Here is a 22,608-nt window from a genome sequence, read left to right on the forward strand (position 1 = left end):
CCAGAATCTTCATCTTGTACTGGTTTGAGTTTGCAAAATTGGTAACAAAGAAAGTAATTTTTTTTACTAGGATGACAAAATAAGGTAGTTGGTTTAGACACTAGATTTGAAGTCTTTTGTAGTACTTTAGAATACTTTTCAGGGTAGAATTACATTCTCTAAGTTCTCATAAATAACTCACAGGCATCTCTAGTATTTACTAGGATTATTGAGAAAAATAGGTCTGCTTCTGGAAAAAAACATATTTTTTACAGAAAATGTACATTTTTTTACATTAACACACTTTAACCATGGAACATTCAGAGTATCTAGAGTCCAAATGGTGACCTTGCAGCTCTCCCCCTCTACAGAAATTAACAGTTTTATGGCTGTTTGAGAGGGTAATAATCACATCTAATTACAGCAAGTTTATTCTGCATTTACACTATAGAGTTCTTCTAGTAATTGCACTTTTCCAATTGCTTTAATGCCAATAAGGATTCAGAAATGTACTCAGAAATGTATTCAGAAATATTGATACTGAAAGTGTGGTTTAGCTAAACTTTCTGTGCTGTTCTTTGCAAGCCAAGATACTGCATGAGGAGCTTTACTGTAATAAAGAAAAACTGTAGAATGTCAGAGCCTCTTTTCATTGTTTCTTTAGAATTTTTTTCTTTAAGATTTCAGTGACATTTACCTGACCTTGATTCATTCTAGTTAAGAAACAGCTGAAAAGCATACCCTAGAGGAGAAAGAAAAATACCTAAAATGTATATCAAAAATTAGTTAAAATATTCTTAAACTCTTTATTTTAAAAATTGGTTCTATTTTACTCTCAATAGCAGTATTGATAAACTTGTACAGGTAGCAGCAGCTCTTTAAGAAAGACAAATCGCTGCTGTATTGCAAAATAAGTTTGATAAGAAGCTTGGAAACTAGAGCCCAAAGCCAAGGGGAAAGCTGATTTCCACTGAGAACCATTCTTGCTTTTAAAAGTCTCCTCAAGGACTCAGTGTTAACCCAAACCCTTCAGCCTGCAGGTCTGCCCTCCTGCAGCCCCTGAGAGCACCAGTCCTTGGCCTCTGCTGCAATCCCAGACACTGCAATTCTGCTAAGAAAGCAAGCAAGCAACGAGAAGAAATTTGGATATAGCAAGAAGCTACTGCAAGGTCTCCAGCACTAATGCCTTACATTAGATGTGAGACATCTAATTTTGCTCTCCCAGCTCAGAGTAGCTTTTCTCTCGAGTCTCTGGAGGAGAGGGCTGATTACAATTTTGAGTGAACCTTGAAAGAATAGCATCTCTCATTATTCACATGTGGTTTTCTGAAACCACAGGGCATCTGTATTGTGCTTGTCCAGGTGGGTTTGTTCCTTCCTTACAGTCCTGTAAGGAAGCAGGTCACATACTTACTGGTGTGTTGGGCTGGTTTTGTGTTAATGTTTTGGGTTGGGGGTTTTGTGGTACTTGAAAATTATCATGTTGTGCACTTTCCCCACCACCAGCAAGGTTTTACTGATCCTGCATGGACATCAGAGGGAATTTTGGATGTCAGAAAGAATTTATTCACAGAAGGGGTTGTTAAAATTGGAATGGACTGGCCAGAGAGGTCATGGAGTCATAATCCCTGGAGGTGTTTAAGGAAATCCTGGACGTGGCTCTCAGTGCCATGGTCTGGTTGACAAGGTGGTGTCTGGTGATAGGTTGGACTCAGTGATCCCAGAGGTCTTTTCCAATCTTATTGATTCTATTATTCTGTTCCTCTAGGTTAAATTTTTGAATGCAAACCTTGTGAGTAATTTTTCTTTTCCTCCTCTGTTCATCTTTGCCATTACCATTTTTATTTGAAAAGTGAATTGTTGTCATCAATGGAGATACTCATTCTGGAATTCCCACAAATTTTCTAAGGACATCCAGTGAGTACCCTAAAGCATCAACCAAAACACATTGGAGGAACAATCCCATATGACAATTTCCATTTCTAGGTACATCAGTAACTACTGCATAGTATTCTAGATACCTTATGATTCATCATTTCCAGTAATACCATGAAATTGCCTGAAATAAAGATAATTCTTTACCACCAGTCACATAGCAAGTGTTTGTCATAAGTATCATATTGCTGGATATTTACTAAATATTCTGGAAGACTGAAGGTACTGTTTCTTTCTTGAGGCTGGTTTTAAAAGAAAAATAGGTCTGTTTCTGGAAAAAAAACACATGTTTTTTACAGAACATGTAATTTTTTTAAATTAATCATTTTTGGTAGAAAACCTTGTTTGAGGGTTTGGATAATAATAGTGCTGGCACTAATCTTTGATTCTCCTTCAGAGCACTGTAAATCCGGTTCAGTACATTGTAAAATGTGTGGTTTTTCTTCCTTATGAGACTCTTGGCAAACTTTATCGTTAATACAAAGACATGCAGCAAATTAGATGTTTTTAAAAACAGCTGAGAAACATCTTTTAACAAAGAGAAAAAAAGGAATAATTTACTTTAGAGGGTAAAGTTTTATACTTTGCTTGTTTCAAAATAACATTGTTTTCAGAGCACAATTAGTATCTGGTGGCCTGCTACTATATATATTTACATAGTGTTTCTTTTCTCCTGTTCTTTTGGATTGCAAACCAAGAATACAGAAGACACTGTGCTTATTTGAATTAAATTTTATTGCCATGCCTTATGTAATTTTTACTAATTTTTCAACTCCTTGGTGTATGGTGAAATATAAATCAGTCATCTTCTTGGTCCATTCAATTAGTATTTCTCACAACAGGATTGTGTGTCATAGCATTTGGCAGTGCTCAATTTAGCTAATGTCCAGATAATATGCTCTGAATGCACTGTACTCTGGCTAAGTAAGTTAGGCATTTCAGTAGAAACCAGTGTGACTAATGTGCAATATCAAATTCTCTAGGACTTGCACTTCTATATGTGCTTGAAGAATGCATGCATAAAGCATAAGCCATTTCATAACCTTGACCTGTGTGTGTAACCTTGACCATTCTGTGCTGGTGTTGGCACCCATGGGTGCCTGATGTTCTCCACCAGAGGGTCCAGTTCTTCATCACATTACCTGAAAGCCTGATGGGGAACCTGGCTTCAGCAAGGCCTTTTCACTCATGTGAGTGCTGCAGCACATGGACAAGATACATCTTAGCCCATTTAAAGGTTATCTTCACACTTTGGAAGCACAGAAACATGTCTGGTTTGATAGGGTCTTGCGCAGGAGGCCAGCAACTAAATATCACTACAGGAATGCTCAGAAACAGTTCTGCATTGCAAAGGGCAATGCCTGGGGTGACTGCTCTAGGCAGAACTGAAAAATTACTTCTTGTTACCTGAATTCTCCAGGACAGGAACTTTTTCTTCATATAGAGAAGTAATATAAAATGTGATTTCTTATAAACAAAAAAGTGAAGGCAAACTTTTTAAGATCATTAAAAATAACTGTTCTCATGGGAGAGACAGTAGTGGATTAAATGTGAAACTGAAGTAGAAAATCTAGACTCCTTTTTCATTTGTGTTGTGAATGGATCTTGTCATATTAGGCCCAAGATCTTCTCATGAGGGGTTGAGTAAACTAAGACCCAAAGACCACTGGAATTAAGAAAAGATCATGGCATTTGTTAAACTGACCTGACACTTTCCTCTGTTTCTTACCAGTACTGTGTTTATGTCAACCATTTTCTTTCTGATAATATTTTGACTATTCAAATAGAATCATAACCTATTAAGACTATTAAGAACCTCACTGACAGTATGCAGAGATGGATTTTGGTAAAACGATGCTTTCACAGTAAAATAATTCTAACATAATTCATCCTTCCTTACTGCAATCTTGCTTTCAACCATGGAATGGGACTTGGGAGTTAGCAAAGCTGGTACTTGCTCCATCACTGTCAGTATATTGTATCTGCTGTGTACAGAAAGGTCTTCAATTTCTGGGTCTGCCCATTTAGCACCATTCTAACAAATGTAAGATTTATGGAGGAAAAAATATCCAAGATGCTTTGTTCTTGCTCTGACTTTTTTCCCCTCTTTGAAGTTAGTTTCGCCACGCGATGGTCTAATTTGAATTGTAAATTGTCTTCACCCAGCTTGGGGGACAATTGAGATATAAACAGGTGCTCATAAAAGTATAATTTGCCAATCAAAATAAACATTAGATTCTAGGGATTTCTGATTATCATCTGAATGATGGGAATAGGACAGTGAGTGAGGGATCATTTTCCCCTGAAATGTGGGGGGAAAGAGAGGCAGAAAGGTCTTTGAAGATCTGGTTTAATTGATTCTTAGATGTAACCCAGTTTTTCAGCTGGGGTTTTCTGGCTTCCCTTCAGAATATGGCAATGATGAAAGACACGCAAATACCAGCACCTCAATAAATGAAGTTCTTTCTTTCTTTCAAGAGGGAATGTAATAAATTCTGGCCGAGTAGAAATTAAGTGAAGTTTTTAAGTTTACAGCAGCAACAAATTTAAGGACTCACCTGAAGTGTTGTGGGGCATTCTTTCAGATGAAAATTAACATAAATAAATGTTCTGTCTGTTTGGCAGTGTTCCTAGCAAGAGAATACGTGTGTACCAGAAGATGTTTATGACTTCTGTTCTAATGCATACCTTGGGCCCTGGCAAGAAGGAAGACTTCTCTCAAAATGTTAGCAATGAGCAGCCATAGAAGCTAATACCTCTTAAAGGGAGAGCTGATTGGAGATAACTGTGCTGATGAGAAAAGAAAAGTACAAGAGGTTTTAGTGTTTTTCCTGAACTTACAGAATTCCAGTACTATTGCCCATTGTTTTTTGCTCACAGCTTGGAAAGCTGGAATAGGAGAATTATGCAGACTATCTTCCTGACTTCTCTGCTAGCTTTCCTATTGTCCCTGTCCTCTAAAGGTACCAGAATCAGTAAGGAAAGCCTAAATAAATCTTTTCTATGAGCTGTTGCCTTTGCTGTTGCATGTAGCTTTCTGAAGAGCTGTTAACTACATCTAAAAATGGAGAACTGAGAAAAGGAAAGACAGGGAAAATAAAGACATATCTTTAAACTGTAGCTATAGGAATTCTGTAGTAACAGCCATACCAGTATTACAGTAGCATGGAGAATGTTGTTGTGTATTGGATCATAACCAGTAAGATTAGTACCTGTATGTAGCAATCACTCCTTTTAATAAACTTCTTAACCTTCAGAAATTTTCCATTATTAGCCTGTGACATGATAGTAACAGATCTTGGGAAGTTTATCTTAAGCCTTTGGTTTCAAATCATTGTATGAACAAAAGCTTCCAAGTGAGGGCCCCTTTGAGGGCAGCACCACTCACTAACCCTTGTGCCCAGCAGGCTGTGGAGGGGCACGTGCCTCCCAGGACAGTGCTGGTTTATCTGTCCTACCAGAGGGAATGTTGGGTTGTGTAAGGAATGACTAGTGCTCAGGCTGTGTTCAAGGCAAAGCCAGTCCTTTCTTTGGGAAGAAGTTGAAGTATCTTTTCCCTGGGCTAAATGCTCTGGGCAAGAAAACAAAGCACCCACCACCACCCCACCACCCAAGCTGTTCTTCTGTCAGACAGCAATGCCCTCAGGGTCTCTGGAACAGCCATCATCTGGGATATTCAACTTTAGCATAGGTCAGATATTGAGCAGCACTACACCCCTAAAAATCATGGGTGCAGGCAACCTCCATATGATTGGACCCATTTCACTCTTAGGATCAAGCGAATACCAAATTAGTGTTTCAAGCTTTCAGTGCTCTTCCTTCCCTAATAGCTGTGTAAGCTTTGGAGTTTTCTGACTGCATGTTGAATATGGGAGGTTGAAAGGAAGAAGTCTGGGCTTCATCAAAGTCAGAAATTCCTGTCTGAGTTCATGGCTCTGACATGACTTGTTAAGCACTTTCGAACATGTTACTGAATATCTCTGTATGTGTGCTGATACAAAGTAGAAATCCTTACAACAAACATCTCGCTCCTGGAGATCACAGAATCACTGAGTGGTTTGGGTTGGAAGGAACCTCAAAGATCATCTCCAACTCCCAGCTCCCCTGCCATTGCCACGGACACCTTCCACTAGACCAGGTTGCTCAGAGCCTGTTATCAGGAACATCATTATGGGTGCCTAATGAGAGGTATCATTTTGTATAGAATTTTATTGCTATAAACAGTAAAAAAATTACATTTGATTTCTAGAGGCAGAGTAAATAATATTTTCTTTGTTTGTTAAATGGCAAAAGTGCCAGGATAAACACTTGGTAAGATCATATTGGTAGGTCAGGATCAAAGCTTGCAAGTCTATTGTGTCCAATATTATTCTCTTAAATTGTGTTGACTACTTCTGTTGTTCTGCAAGTTTTTATATTCCTTATTGGTTTTGCATCTTGGGTTGTTGTTGTTGTTGTTGTTTAAGTTTGAACTGTGTTTTTTCTATAAAGAACTTATTTGGCACTGCATATATTTCCCTATACAAAAGAACTTACCAGCCTGTCATGCAATTCTGTTTCACACTGGCAAGCAACATCATTAATCCTTTGAAATAACTGGGATAGGACAGTTCTTAATCACTTAAAGTCATGCTTTTCTTGGACAACTTCTGAAAAGGCACAAGGGGAACAAAAGATGGAGCTTCATCAGTTTATGAAAGGAATTGTATGAAATAATTTCCCCTAAACAAGACTGAACATAATGACAAAAAGTCCCATGAGCCTTATGGGTTTCATAAATACAGAGTAATGCTGGGTAGCCAGTCTGAGTTCAAGAAGTGTTTGGACAACATTCTCAGGCACATGGTGTGACTCTTGGGGTGCTCTGTGCAGGGTCAGGAGTTGGACTCAATGATCCCAATTTCCCTTCCAACTCAGCATATTCTGTGTTTCTGTGATCTCAGTAATCATTACAAATAGTCTTATTTTTGTTTCAGCCTTAATTCTGGTGGACCTGAACCAAATAATTATATCAACATGTATTAAGAATTGCTATTTTAGATCTACCTAACTGAACTCTGAAACTGCTTTTATTTATTTGTTTGGGGTTTCTTTTGTTTCCCTTGTTAGTAGGTCCTTGTGGTTCTAAGTCAAAAGCCATAGCTGCCTGATTTGCAGTGTGTAAATTTCTGTTCCTCTGTTCTCTTTAGATAAATGCGGGGCAGCGGTCACAGTTGCCTGTATCAAGCACAGAGATGGGGAATCAAAGGAGCCAGGCTTTGGAGAGCAGCCCTTTCATGTCAGATCTCCTGAGCGATGTCCCCTTTGCCCTGGCGCCACATGTGTTAGCAGTGCAGGGCACCCACGGGGACGTTCCTGACCGGCTGCTCACCTACGACATCAATGATAATTTATCAAGGTTTTGGTATGACTTCACACTTGAAAATTCAGTGCTTTGTGATCCGTAATGTTCTCTTTATCTTTTCTGCCTCTGTCAAGGAACGAGTCTTAAATTGAAGATAAAGACTTACTTTAATTGACTAATATTTGGGGGCTTGCCGCTGGTATATCAAAGGGGTTGTTATTCACAACTGTGATATATTTCTTAGCTTTAAGGGAACTATAACTTAGTACATTAAATACTGCATTTATTTCCAAAGAAATCAAGCCTCAGTAGGAGACTGGCTGCTGGTATCTACTTCCAGTAGGTAGGCTGCAGACACAAACATTTGACTTTAAGAGGAAGTCTATGTCTCAACTGTTTTGTTATTTCAATTAGTTACAAAACACATAGATCCTGTTACACATATTAAGATCACCTCTTGATTTTGTACAGATAGAAACCAATATTAATGCTAAAGCAATGCTGCTCTGCACTACTGGACAGAGAGCTTTTCAGTGAAACCAAGTTTTAAAACTCAGAGTTAATTACAAGCCCTTAAGTAATCATTAAGACTTAATAGAATTGGTTAAACTTACCAATTTTAAAGTGAGAATCAGTTGCTTCCTTCCCTTTTCCAGTAGATGGTATTTTGTCTGTCTCATTTTGTGTCTGCCTGGAGAAGTTGTCCCCGCCTGCTTGTTGGCTGCTGTTTGTTCTCATTACCACATGTGTTCCTGATTTATATACAGATCAGCTTTTCCATTTTAACCTCTTTGCCCCCTGAAGAAGGAAATCTCAGGACACGTACTTTTAATGGTCACACCCTTCTTTTTTTAATTTGTGTGCCAGAGGTACAGATGGCAATGTTTAACAACAGGAAAACATTACATTGTTTCTTATCCAACTCAATTAAACTGCTAAATGCCTAAACACACATTCTCACAGACCACTGTGTCCCCACTCACAAGCTTTGAGCATTTTACCAGCTAAGACCAGAGCTGCTGTTCCACCAGCAACAGCTCTCTGATGTCACATCACAGTTTGTGATGGATGTGTGACCTGTGGCACACACTTGTTTTTTCTCTTGGGGTACAATATATAGATTGTGCTAAATGTTGGTGGATATTTTCCTGTATTTTTTATGCTCTTACACTCTTGTGGTAGCGTAAAGTACATATATTTTAAGACTTGGGTCCTCTTACAGTACTTGAGATAAATACTGCAAAACGATGATGAAATTACATTGTGAATATGTCTTAGGTTGTTAAATATTAATGGTTTAGAATTTTTTAAATGTGCATATTTTATATTTTTGACAGCTGTGTTCTTAAATGTTTTGAAGGTATTGTTTCAAGGGGAATATCTGTGCTGCACTCAAATAAAAAAGCCAAGTAATAATGAGTTATTTTTTATATGTGAGAGTTATGATATGGTTTCACCTATATTGTTTACTACAGCTCTGACCATTCAGCTTTCATGGGAACTTGAACTTGGAAATTCAGTTTGAAAATCTTTTCAGTGTCATTTTAAAATTAGTGTCCTTCTAATAAAATATATCATACTCTCATCTGATGGATTCTGTGTGGTGTGTTGGTGCCTTGGAATGGTTTAGGTGGCATCCATGACACTGCTTGGAGAATACTGTGGCTGGGAGCTGGGAAGTACTCAGATACTCAGGCCACATTGAAGGAAGAATTAATTTTATGAAGTTGTTCAGAACTGGTTTGTTTTCTGAGTTTTTTAGTTAACACATACTCAAAGCACTAAAATAATTTTTATTATTGTTTTATATCCAGCAGTTAAAAAATGGATCATTCTACAAATAACATGTTTCCATTCAAGCTGTCCATTTTGAATCTGAAATGTTTCTTCAGCTGAGGTGGTCTAGAAGCAGAGCTGTAAAGCACTGTTGAAGACCAAACAAACTCACAATACTGGTTCTTTATTTGCTAGCTGACTTGGTATGTAATTTTTTGCAATAATTTTTTGCCTAAAGTTAGACAGTTTATCTAAAATAATTACACCTTGTCAGATTTGAGCTCTGTTGCACTCACAGGTGTCCTTTCAAAAGGAAAGGAGCAGCAAAGGAGAGTAGGGAGGAGATTGTATTCACCATGATGAGAAATGGGGACAGTAGGTATAGACATTTGGTCTTCGTCCTTGTCCCCTGTAAAGGGTAAAATTTACACCCAGCAAAGCACCACTAATGAGCAAGGGTACTGGGAATGTGTCTCCTGACTGCTCTCCCTTTAGCAGAGGCAGGGGCTCAAACCTCTCCCTTGCCTGAGGATGTCCCTAAAATTGGATTGATGCCTTATGGCACGTGTTCAAAGAACAACTGCATCCAAAGCAGCCTGTCAGAAGGCTGACTGGGGGGTGGTCCCTACAGACAACTCCCTGCTGACAGAGTCAGAGATGGAACCAGACCATCTTGTGTCCAGCAGGTCAGTCAAGGTGGTGCTTACAGATCTGGTTTCTGCTGTGTCTGTACAGTGTGATCCAAACCCTGATATGACAGTCAGCAAATACACACTTGTGTGGTCACAGAGGAGAGGGCTTCACCCTGGAGCACCTAAAGGAGAAATGCAAAGAGCAGGTTCACCACAGCAATTACAGTATCTCAAAATAACACACAGTTTATTGCATTTTTAGCTGGAGAATCTGTTACGTTCACTAAAGCACTAAAGCAGCCTCCTGGGCAAGATGAGAGGGTTGTTCTGAACAATAGCATAAAACTGGAGCTTGAGAAACTGCCCTCCTGCCCACAGCCACCCTTCTGTTATGACATAATCATTCATCTTGCTTTGGGTTTTCTCTGCTCAGCCTAGTGACTAGGGAGAGGAACCAGAAGTGCAACTCCTGGGGGTAACTCCTTCCCTTCCTGAGTAACTGCAACTCCTCTACTGATGACAGGGCCATTCCTGATTAACCAGATTTCTTTCTGAAGCCAGAGACTGTACAACAACAAAGAAGCGGAATATCCTCCTTAAATTCCAAAGGTAGACTCCTGTTTGGTGCTGTAGCAAGACAAAGGTTTAGTAAGCCAAGCTGAGTTCATTCAGCCTACCCTGCTGTGCTGCAACTTTTCATCAACATTAAGCCTGACCTTCTGTAACAAGCTCACAAAATTAGGAAGCATGTGTGTTAGGCCAGACTTCTTTCCATCAATATGTCAAATTCCTTAAATGAAGAAAAAAATTTTAACTTTTTGTATCCTCCATTGAAACTGTGTTCTTTACCAGTAGATATTTTTGTACTTTGAGTCTCCTGGAGAACTACTACCTCTTCTTTTCAATGTCCTTCTGAGAGACGAGTTCCCACAGACCCTTTCTTAGCTGTCCTGCCCTGAATCACAGCCATGGAAACGGAATGAAGTGCAGATGGTAAGAATATGCTGACACTATCATACTGGTGATCTGAATCAGGACACAAACCAGTATCATGTCCCATAGTCCTTTTTGTGCACATGTAGTAGACAGCACAATAGTGCCTGCCCATTACCATAAGTAATGGGAGATTATCAGTGGATCACACACTGTTTGAACATTTTGGAACAGATCCTTCTTTTTAGTCTGCAGCCTTCCATGCAGAATTCTTTCTAAACTGTGTTTTACTCCAAAAACAGTCATTGAATATTCAATTAAAGTTTACTTTCTGATACTGTATCAGAGTAGCTCAGAGCTTTGTTGCATCACAGCTCAGTGTTTTCTCCCTTCTACAGAAGCAAAAGTCTGGCTGTATGGTTCATAAAATAAACCAGAAGTTGTAAAGATTTCAACAGGCTATGATGAGATGTTGGAGAAGCCTTTTTTTAATTCTGTAGCAAAAGAGAGTATCTAGTGATGGAAGTGGAAGTTATGGTGACCCCAGAAGGATGCAGCAGCTGTAGACCAGAGACAAGAGAGGGCTTAGTTCTGCTAGCCAATTCAATTCACTTTTCCTTGCTGCAAAGATAAAATAAACCCTTGAGATCAAAGATCTAATTTACAAGGCTGTCCTCTCAAGTCAGTTGACACATGTACTTCAATAACAAAACATGAAAGAAACTGCTCACAAGCAAACAAAAAAAGGATGAGCCTTGATTATAAACATCCTTCATCCAACCCTTTGTGGCTATCAGCATCATGGTTAGAGTAGCCTCTCACATCCAAATGTTCATGTAAGTGTTCTGGGAGGTCAGCTTTGAGCATCCATCTAAATCTCACTGGAAAAGAAGCAGATGGGCTCAGAAAACAAAGCCCCAGGTGGAATAGCCCATCACAGAGGTGGGAATTACTTATTTAAAGCAACTGATACTAGTAGAACTTTAGTCTGACATTGTGCCAGCCTTTTTATGAAGAGTTCTGCTATTTGTCTGTTTTCCTTTAGAAAATGAAGCAACATGTGACATATTGTGAGCTGTAGTGTAATTTCCTTTTCCAGCTGTTTTTTAAAACTACTGGTGCATCTGCTTGGCTTATTCTGCTCTTGAAGACACTTTTAGATTCCTTTGCATTTTGTTCCTTTAGATTCCTTTGAGTTTGTCTCTGATATGTTTAGATAGGGCTTATGTATAATATTTAATATCTGTATTATCAATTTATTCAGAGGATCTTTTTGTTCTTATTGGTTTTGTTATTATATCTTCTGCAGTTTGCCTAGTTCTCCTTCAGTTGTCTCTCAAATAAAAAACATCTACACTTCTCCCTCTGTTTGTCAGGGTGGAATAGAAGATATGCATTAAATTTATCCCAGAAAGGACTGCCAAATTTTATTTCAAGTAATAGTACAGTACTTGCAGGTATTACATATGAATCATAGTATAATTATGGCTAAAAGTGGACACATGGGGTTAATGTTCACTATCTTTTAATGTAGTTCAATTCATGTTGTAATTCAACTTCTGTTTTGGGGGCAAAGTAGGAAAGTGTTGTAATGGCAATTGATACTGGTTTAATAGAGGAATTTAAAACTTCCTTTTTACCAGATGTAGATTGCAGTATATGCACCTACCCAATGATCAAGTTAAAATAACTGCTTCAAAATTTGAAGTTGCCATCCTGTTAAGAAATGGCATCAATAAAGAAGCATTGATTGGAATGGAAATGTAGTGTTTTCCTGAAGATCTCTCAAATGCTTTACAGTACAAGTCAGTATTAAAATTCATCTTGAATCTTAACATCATACATTGAAGACAAATTGTTTAATCCTAGGACAGCTGTAAAAAATAGAGTGAGTGAACAAAGATGGCTGACATATTTTGGTTTACTTAGAGGCTAGCTAGCTAAATTATTTCATGTTACAGTTATTCACATCAGAAATGTTGTGTAACACTGTTGTTATAGCTATTGATTTGTACAAATCTGAGAGAAACTGTAGGAATAAAGCCATTTTCCAGGCTTTGTCCCAAACTGTTCACCTTCATAATTAAGACTTCTGAGTCTTCTCAGACTCAGAGACTTCACCACCACCTCTGATGGCTGTCTGTTCTTCTGAAGAAAGCTGTACCCTATTTTAGAAACATCAGTATCTGGGAGATCCTCTGCTCCACCCAGCTGGGACTGACAGATGATTTCCAGCATGGGGCATATCCTGGTAGACACACATCTCCAGGGTGGTAGTGCTTAAAGCAAAGGATGTTGTACATGGATACCCTGTGGGTGAAAGCAGTGCAGACCTGGCCAACTTCCACTGCTGTCTCCTACATGACCAGCCACGTGATCACAGATGCCTGACACAGCTCCTCCAAGCATGAGAGGCGCTGCTGAAGTCAAACTCTGCCTTCTTGGAGAACAATTTGCCTTTTTTTAAACCGAGCAAATTCATCTTCTGTGATCTGCCAGCCTTAGCAGTTTGCCTGTGCCACTTCAACCTGCCTAAACCAGGAGGGGAGATTTCAGATGTGATGCTAAAGGCTGTGTGCTAGAACAGGGAGTCACTCCAAGACTGGTCTGTTCACCACAGATATCAAAAAAAAGTCAGATAAGATTTGCTCTGCAAGGATCTCCTGTAGCAATGGAAGTCTCTGGCTGTTTATAAGACTTCATGCACACTGTCTCAAAACATTACTTGTTGGTATTAGATTGGGTTTTATAATCTTAATGGCACAGAGCAAGAAAAATGTTCCCAGTGTGACCTTGGCAACAGCAATTTAGCTGCACAAAGATTATTTTCTCCTATATAGTTAGGAAGAATAAAAATCACCTACTACACCCTTATTAAACAGATGAAGTAATTCAACTGAAGGATAAAATCTTACTTGGAAATTTGCAAATAGGTTATTCTGGTTTTAGATAAATTAACTGAACAAGGCCTTTCTGGCACCTTCTGCCTCATCTTGCTTCAAAGAGTTTTTCTGGCTTGTGCACAAACTCATATTCTGCTCTCCCAAAGAAACGATGAAGATAACGCTGAAAAAGTTCTCCTTTGAAACATCATCCATTTCTGATATATCACTGCAGCCTGGAGATCACTTCTGATAATATCACTGTTGTCTGGAGATTATGACCAATAATTTGTCTCTTTTAGAGGCTTTCCACTGAAATTGGTATTAAAACAGGTGATGTGTGCAGAGCAGTCTCAGCAAACTGGATCAGTGTAGGCTTTGCCTGAGCAATACAGAGGAGAGAAGGCATCCCCACAGTGAGATTTAGTGTAGAGCACTGGTGGCATTGGAAATTAGAATATCCTAAGCTTTTGATCAGGGAGGAAAAAAAAAAAGGTTACAATTTGGCTGTCTGCTCTTATATTTAAAAGTATTGAGGGTCTAATAGCTGACAGAAATGCTTTTAACAGCACAATTACAAAGCAACACTTGGGTTGCTCTATTTACCTTTTCCCCTTGTATGTATCTATTGATCATAAAACTCCTCTGGCCTAGAGAAATCCCTTTCCACAGTGTTTATTATTATTAAGTAATGTTTATTACATTATTAAGATGATGAAATTTGAGGTAAATAGGGGGAATGATTCCTACCTGAGGATTTCCTCCCCGACCCTTTTGTCCCAGATCCGTCCAGCCTGACCTTACAGGTGCCTTTCCAAAGTGCCTGGTGGTGTGCTGGCTCAGGCCGGGCCACAGAGTCTGAGCAGGGAATTTCTCAGACACAAATCTTCTCTCTTCTCTGCTTCTTCCATGCTGATGTGCCTAATTACAATCCCAGTCATCCTAGTTTCCATCTGCTGGGAGGAGGGACGGGAAAGAGGAGCTCTTTGTGCACAATTAAGATGAGAATAACCCTCTGGCTTGTCCTCTCTCCCTTTGGCTGTCTATGCAGGGAGCCAGCTGCTGCCAGAGACAGCTCCAGCAGCATGCCTGCAACAGGACAAAGTTATCTATTTCAGCTTTTTGTCCTTCTTGTCTCCCTATGGATTATATCTGCAAAGATCAGAACTGTCACTAGGCTGTATTATAAATGGGAATTAATTTACTTTTAAATAAGTATTTTGATTTGTTCACAGTGTTTAAGACCCGGTGATGTGGTCTGGGGAAGATTCAGTGGGCTGTTTCTCTGCTCCAAATATAATGAAAGAGCTGGTCTGTTGCCAGCCATGGAGGAGGGAGGAGAAGGAAATTAGAATATGTAGCATTTAAGGAAAAAGTCAGATAAAAATAAAACTTAATTTTGTAGATACAGTTTTACTCATGAATTGAACTGCAGTTCAGAGAAGGGAGATGCAGAGGAAGTTAATTTATAATGACCACACACATCCTAAAATGGATTGAGGTGGATTTCAGAACATACTGCTTAGTTGTAGGCCAGCAATCAGAATTTTTCAATCTGCTGCTTCCTCCAAATGTGTGAAAAAACAGCCTTGTGGGTTCACATCACTGCTCAGTTGCCAGTTGGTGCCTACATCTTGCCCTCAGCACAGTGATATTTTATGCACAGACAAAAAAAGCAGTTCTAGAAGGGAAAATAGATTTTTATATGAACTTGTATTTCAGCAAAGTTATATCTTACACCATCATAACTAAGAACAGGGTTTGTCCTAAAGATCATAGCAAAATTATGTATTAGTAATTATGTAATTAATGTAAAGGGTACATATATGTACAGAGAATGTGGATATATGTTACATGTGTGTCTGTATATGTAGGTATGGATAGACATACAAGGTGATTATTCACAAAGAGTGAATTCCACATGGAGTGAGACTGGTCCTAAGTATCTTCAGAAAAATTTTTGTATGTACTTTAATTCAGTTAGAGGCCTCATATGGCTCTACTGGCTGAAAACCTTTTGTTGTTTTGCCATATCTTCTGTCAATAACAGGTACCAAACAGTCCACATGAAAAAAATACCAGACTCTTTTTTTTTAAATGCCACATACAAAATAGTACTTGAAATTTTCCCAGTTGTAATTTGTGTGAAGGGGCAAAGAGACTATTTACACAGACAAAGCTGCAGTTTCCAGACCTGAATCTTTGCTCATTCCATGTGAATGAACCATGTGCCTTTAAAAACTGCTCTCTATCCTCATAATTCCTTATTATAGGAAATTGCAGTTGGCAGCAATCAGGTTAAGTATTTAAATATTTTTTATTTAATTGAGGGGATTAAATTCACATTTCCAATTTAAAATATTTTCCCATCCTAACTACAAAATCTGGTTGTATGTTTTAAAACTTTTTTAAAACGTCAATACTGACTTAATGTGAAAACACATTACTATCTTTTTCTTGTCATTTAAAGACAGGCTCATTCTCTAGCAGGCATCAAATAATGTATTATTTTGATTCTTTACTCATCTTCTCTATCCCTTTCCCCATGGCTGACTTATGTCATATGTGGAAAAAATCCTCATAAGGAAATTGCTGGCAGAATCTGGTCAAGAACAGTGATCCCTCTTGGTAGAGGATCAAGTCCAACTCTTTTTCTGTAGTCTACATTTTGTTTTTAGTTTTTTTTTTAGTCTAAATGACTTAGATATTTCCAAGTACAAGGCTCAGAGAAAAGGAATTGTGCTGACCTCTTCTTTGAAGTAAGATTAAAAAAAGGACAGGGAGAAAGTCTATTAAAATGTGGCTGCCTTCCATGGTTTTTAAAAATGTGCTGTTTGTGTGTGCAATGCCTGCCAAGGAGTCTGTCTGCATCTTGTGTGTTCCAGTCAACAGTGCACGCCCTTCAATTGCATCTCATCTCCATTTTCGGGCAACTCCATCTCACCTTTCCTGTGCTCTTAGGAAATATCTGAGAATTTCATCAGTACAGTCATCTGTGCCTTTTTCATGGTGCTTTCAGCTCTCAGGCTGCTGGGGCCACTGAGCAGCCCCTGAACCCCAGGGCTGTTGGTAGCCCAGGTGGGGTGGCACTGGGAGCCACTGGGATGGATTCGGGGGCAAGAACTGCATTCAGGCTGTCCTGAGGTTGACTTTCTTTTCAAAATCTAGACCATTTAAGCCATTTCATTCTAATCTAAAAGAGCATGAATATTGCAATGCTAAGCATAGCATGGGAGTTCTGCTGCTTTGTGGGGGAATATCCTCCTTGTGGAGTATTTCCAGAAGCTCAGCAGCGTGGCTGTTCCTGGGGTTCCTAAAAGGCAGCCAGTGCAGGAGCTGTGCTTTGTAGGCCAGCACATCCTGCTAATTGCCAGCTTCACTGCACAGATTGGAGCCTGCAGCCCCTCACTGGGCTCACCTGCTGATCCTGCAGACTGAGGAGTCATTGATCTCAGTGGAAGCAAGGAGATCAATTGGGAAACAGGAAGTTTTTTTGACTACTAAGGCAAAATTTTGCTCCCATTACTGTGTCCCATTTCCAAACTCCTGCTGGATCTGAACTCTGCTTCTCATGGACACAGATTCCTAACTCACAATTACTAGTAATTATGCATCTAATTCAGGGGTCTGAAAGACTTCTTTCCTGAGACACACACCCAAATTGTATCCTGGGTGCACATCAAGACGAGGCTGTGGCATCTGCTGGTTTTTTTCCCTACTTTGCCTTCATTTGGAAGGAGTGTGTGCAGCTAGAGGAGGAGTTCTGCATTTTGTCAGATCCCCACCTGAACCATCAGAGGTCCAGGCCTTGGCACACAGCTTCCTACATCCCAGAGCATCCCTTCCCAAAGCTGACAGTAACTCAGTGGCAGTCTCATGGCTTTCATGAGGAGCTCCTCATCCTCGGGGTTAAATCCTCACCTTCCTCCTCTATTTAAACAGAAGGATATGTATTCCACCTTTATATAACTGGTTATAAAAAAATGAAGGTTTTGAGAAAAACAACCCAAGTAAGATCATTTGAGTACAGTCTGTTTATAGCCAAATACCATTAGAGAACAAATGTTTCCAGGTGTTGCTCGGAGTGAAGGATGAAGTAAGCCTGATGGCATGGGCAAACAAGTTCTGCACGCTTGGGTTCACCACAGCAGCCCTGCAGCTCCCTCCGTGCCTCAGGCAGCCCAGAGCAATCTCCAGGTGAGGTGGAGGTGCCACTCCTGGGCTGGAGGTGCTTGGCAATTGTCCCATCCCACCGGGACCAATGCCTTTGGGCACCTGGACAGCAGCAGAGCAAGCTTCACATCCACCTGCTGCTCACTGGGGGCGTCTCTGGGTGGACAGGGTGTAATGGCAGCTCCTTAACCTGCAGAGCAAGGATGCAGTGGGAGCAGCGAGTAATGGAATTGCTGGCTTTGAAATTCATGCAGGAGGGCTGCACCTTTGGAGGATGGGAGGTTTTCAGAAAATTTGGAGCTCTATCCATCCTCTTAAATAGAGGTCAGTTTAAGATGACACTTTGTTATTATTTAGAGTAGTAATGTTTCTCACTAGCCATGTCAATATTACAGCAAGTAATGCTGCCCAAGGGGAATGGATCTATAGAGTAAAAATCCCAAGGCTGAAGGCTTAACACCCACTCTCACACATATTTCTAGTTTAGACTGCTGTTGCTCTTGCCCCACGTGCTGAATGTCCTCTGGATTCCCCATCACATATCCTGGTTTAGTTTCACCCAAAGGGAAACCAGCTTTCCTGCCCTGAGATGACTTTGGGATTGAAATGGAAACATGGTAAGTTGGAATTTCCTGGAGCCAAAGTCCCAAGCTGAAATGCTGACATGTACTCATCCCTTCTGTCTAAACCTTAGGACTTCACTGTGAGAGCTCAGCAAGCTCAGACTCGAGCTCAGGAGATGCTGAAGTTGTTCTTGTGAAATCACAAACCAGGGATTTATCATGGCAATTACATAATAATTATGTATTTGCTACAAAAGTGGGATTTGTCATAAAATCAGTTATCCTCTTAGCTTCTCGATGCAGATCAGATAACAATAATTTTATTCAAGAATATTCTCTAGTTTCCTACCTTATTTCATTCCCTGGATATAATGAAACACTAAAACAAATTATTGCTCTTTTTTCTCCATACTTTGCCTTTTATTCAAATGTAAATGTTGTGGAGACAAATGTTGCATTTTTTGACAATTTTTTAAAATTATTATTCCGAATAGAAAGGAAACAGACTCAACATGGAGTGAAACATAAAATATGCCACTGCTGGGTTTACATTACTTAAAACTGTAAAATAATGTGACATGTTTTTTCCACTTTTAATATTTTTTTTTGCAAAGTAATTTTCAAAACAACAAAACATTTAAAGTTATTTTTAATGACAAGTTACTCTTTCCCCTACAAGTTAAAAGTTACCAGAATAGTAAAGCATGTGAAGAGTTTAGATTTTGATGATTATTGACTTTCCAGTGGAAAATATTCTCAGTAAACTGATTAGTTGCTTCTTTAAAAGCAAGGAGGAAGAAACAATATTTAGTTGGAAAATATCTTAGCTATCCAATAGGCAAAGCAACTATAAAGTTTTAAAACCTCCTCCAGGTTCTTCACTGAGATACTATCTGAGATAACCTAATTATGACTGACACCATTTGGGAGCTTTATGATGGGCATTTTTAAACTGAAAAAATAATTAGGAATGTGAATTGTGCTTTGTGTATGACACATATGCTTTTTATAACTTTTTCCCAAAAAACACCATGAGATGTAACACAGCCTGGTAGTACCTACTAAGGGTTTTGGTCCAAAGAAGAAGCAATTTTCTCTATACAGCCTTCAGATGTAACTTTTTGGACTTCTATATTGATATATGCAGCTTTATATGACTCCTGTATTTATATGCCTTCTATATTGAGGGGCTTTGTATTTCTGCTGTAAACAGTCACCTCCCCTAATCCATACTGTATGGAACAATTTGAAAAGAACATTATTAACGGGAAGGTGGGCACCCACAGAAAGTATAATCACATTTGATTTTAGAAAATAGCAATAAGCTGAGCATGCTGCCTGGATCTCACTTGCCTATTTCCCTTTTACAAAAGATATTTGGGCTATGGATAATTTATAAACAAATAGTATTATATTATTGATCCCTAATCTCCATGGTTACTGGGATCCTCAGTTGCATGTGTAAAGCAGCATGAGCCAGAGAGGGCTGGAAATGTGGGAATCATTCTAAAGGACAAAGAGGGTAATTTCCTTTATTTTACACATTGGCATAAGTGGCAAAGCTGTTTTATCTTAGCATGAGGAGTTGGTGAGAAAAAAGCAATGTTGTACTCAAACACCATAAGCCAGGTTCTTGCAAGTGAGAGTGCACTGAAGTTAATGGTGTGCTGGTCAGACCCAGATCCTGATCTTTGTCCATGGTGTTGTTACAGACTTTTCTGGAACTTTCCACTTGTCGTAGTGGGATCTGTGAGAACACCACCAGCTCAAGAGTCACTCTCTTATAATGTCACATTAAATGAGGGTAAGCGCTCAGCCTTGTACAGTCAAGTTTTTAAACATTTTTTTTCTTCTTGCTGTATGAAAGACCCAGACAACCAACTGGAGTGTTATTGTTGTTATTATTATTATTAAAAATATAAAGCATGAAAATATCCTACACATAAGTGCCCTAAAACTGAGCTTTCCCACACCACTACCTCTGTTTTTCAGTTCCAGTAATCTCAGACAGTTCTTGGAGCAACAGTGTGGAAAACTTTAAAGCAAACTTTGGTGAAGTTTACTTTTTTAACAAACTTGTTTTTAATACCCTTCTATGTCACCTTTGAACCAACCAGAAGCAGCTCTTCTAGATACCTTGAGTAACTACTTTAAAATGTAAATAGAAATTAGTGGAGGAAGTTTTGCCTCTTGATTGAAATAACTTGGAAGAAAAAACCTCTATTAGTCTCCACACACTGATTATTCTTTGACTTTTCCTTATCGGGTTCTTTTCCATTTACTTTTAGTTTCCCTGTTTCTGAGTTCAATTTCCCCTAGCCTCATCTTTGTGGAATATTTATCCTGCCACAAGCTATTCCCCAAGGCTGTGGATATCTGCTTTCCAATCTAGCTGCAGAGGCAACAGCTCTGAAGGACACGGTCACCTTTTCCATGGGCTCACCAACTGCTCCTTCTCCTTGCATTCCTGCATATTTTTTTAAGCAGTAAGATACTGCCTGCTAGCCTAGTCAATATTTTAATACTCTCTGGCCACTCTCCTCTCTGTCTTTTCAATTAAAAGGCACTTTTAAGATTCCTTCCCAAATAAAGCACGTTAATGATTTTTTTATTCTTTTTCCACTGTAAGTTTACTCCCAAATATGGTATTTTTGGCATGTGTCGTATCTCTCAAGGCTCCTAGTGGAGTGGATACTTACAACTAGGAGTAGATATTAAAAAACAAAAATGGGATTTACAAAGAGTGTTCTTTCACAGAATGTATTTCAGAAAAAGTAGCAGAAATGAAAGCACTTAAATACACAAGAGCCATAAAGTTGTTAAACCAAGATGCTTAGGCACTACTGTAGCCACAGAAGGACCATAAGCAATAAAAAGATCCACTTTTGGAACACAAAGTGTATAAAAGACTATAGAAAACAAGTAATTCAGCATATGGAAAGAGGATTTGTGGCTGTTTCTGGCTACAGAAAGTCTCAAAAGTTGACAATAGGAGTCATTCCAGAATGACACTTCCATCAAAAACAGTGAAGCAACAATATACTTCTATCTGTGTTTCTCGTAATTGCATCATTCCCTGCCCCAGACGTCTAATTCCCTGAAAAATTCCATCTTCAAAAGGAAAACAGTGGCCACGAGTCAAGCGGAAATGAACCCACAAGTGAGAACTGAAAACTGGGGTTTGCAAAGTCAGTCTTTGGAAAATTACCACAAGATGTATATATGAAAAATTATTAAAAATGGCTCCAGAAATCAGAAATACTCATTTTGTTTCCACTCCTTCCTAAATAAGAATAATAAATTGCAAAATATGCAAGGCTAGATCACATTAGAGACTTCTCATAAATTATATATTACATAGTTGGACATTAAACTGTTAATCCAGGAAAGCTTCAGAGTATGGGTTTCCAATTTCCACTTTATGAATTTTTGTCAGCACAGCTTCCTGTGGTCAGATGATGTATCCTGTCAGTGCCAGGCTTTTTTTCCCCCCAAATACTTAATTGAATTTTAATGATGTGCAGAATCTCACACACCGGTGCTTTGTTGAAAGGCAGTGCTAGAGACCATTCCCATTTTTTGTTCCTGATTGCACCTCTGTGATTTCTTACTATATTAATTCTTGTAAGCATGCCTAATTTTCTCACCAAAGACTTGAACACGTGAGCCTTAATTAAACACATTAGTAGTCATGGAACAATTAACGTAAGTCTTCCACAGAAAGAATTGGTCTGCAGGGAAGAGGAGTCAAACACTGAGTGCACTGTGTGCTAGCACTTTATTTACAGAGAAAACCCCAAATCAAATCAATATCAGTTTGCCTAAAGAAGAAACTATCATGCTTCATGGACTGAGACACTAAAGTCTTCTCGCCTACTTTTCTTAATACACGGCCGCTGTCCTGGAGCTTAATCAGAATTCATGAAGCTGCTGAAGTCGAGAAAGATTATTGATCTTATTAAAGATGTAACAGCACCAGACTGAGGAGATGGAGCCTCCAGAGGGAAGAGAGGATGGGAGCCTGTGGGAGAGGCTGAAGCAGCTCCACTTCACTCTGTGTTAGCTCACACTGCCACGAGAAACCAGAGGCATTTTTCTTTCATAGATCAAGAGCTTTAAAGCCAGGGCACAAGTGCCCCAGGTTGAGCACTTACATCTCTCCACCTACAGCTGCAAAGTATGCCTTCCTGGTCATCATCAACAATTTTTTAATTAACTTTGGAAGCTTAATTCCTCCTTCACTTAATCCCATTTAATGCTACTGGAAACAAAGGAGTGGCATAGGTGTAGCTGGATGGGAATTTAGAAATTGTAGGTTACAAGGATGTTTCAGATGGCCTAACTTGACTGACACAGCTGGTACTAACACAGAGAGAAATCATCTAGGTATA

At 39.1% G+C, this 22,608-nt stretch overlaps 1 protein-coding gene across 5 annotated transcripts in view; it reads left to right on the forward strand.

Moving 5' to 3' along the window:
* The window catches only part of UMAD1 (UBAP1-MVB12-associated (UMA) domain containing 1), a 77,884-nt gene extending 68,997 nt beyond the window's left edge, over nt 1–8,887 (forward strand). For 3 of the 5 annotated variants that reach the window (XM_058024433.1, XM_058024441.1, XM_058024449.1), the window contains exon 5: nt 7,104–8,886. In XM_058024433.1, the coding sequence (XP_057880416.1) occupies nt 7,104–7,361 (258 nt within the window). In that variant the 3' untranslated portion in view covers nt 7,362–8,886. Of the gene's footprint in view, nt 1–7,103 lie in introns of all 5 variants that reach the window. The other 2 variants (XM_058024460.1, XM_058024469.1) reach the window with 1 other exon arrangement.
* The last annotated feature ends 13,721 nt before the right edge of the window (nt 8,888–22,608 follow it).

This window comes from Melospiza georgiana, chromosome 1, assembly GCF_028018845.1.
Source record: "Melospiza georgiana isolate bMelGeo1 chromosome 1, bMelGeo1.pri, whole genome shotgun sequence".
In the NCBI taxonomy this organism is placed as follows: Eukaryota; Metazoa; Chordata; class Aves; order Passeriformes; family Passerellidae; genus Melospiza; species Melospiza georgiana.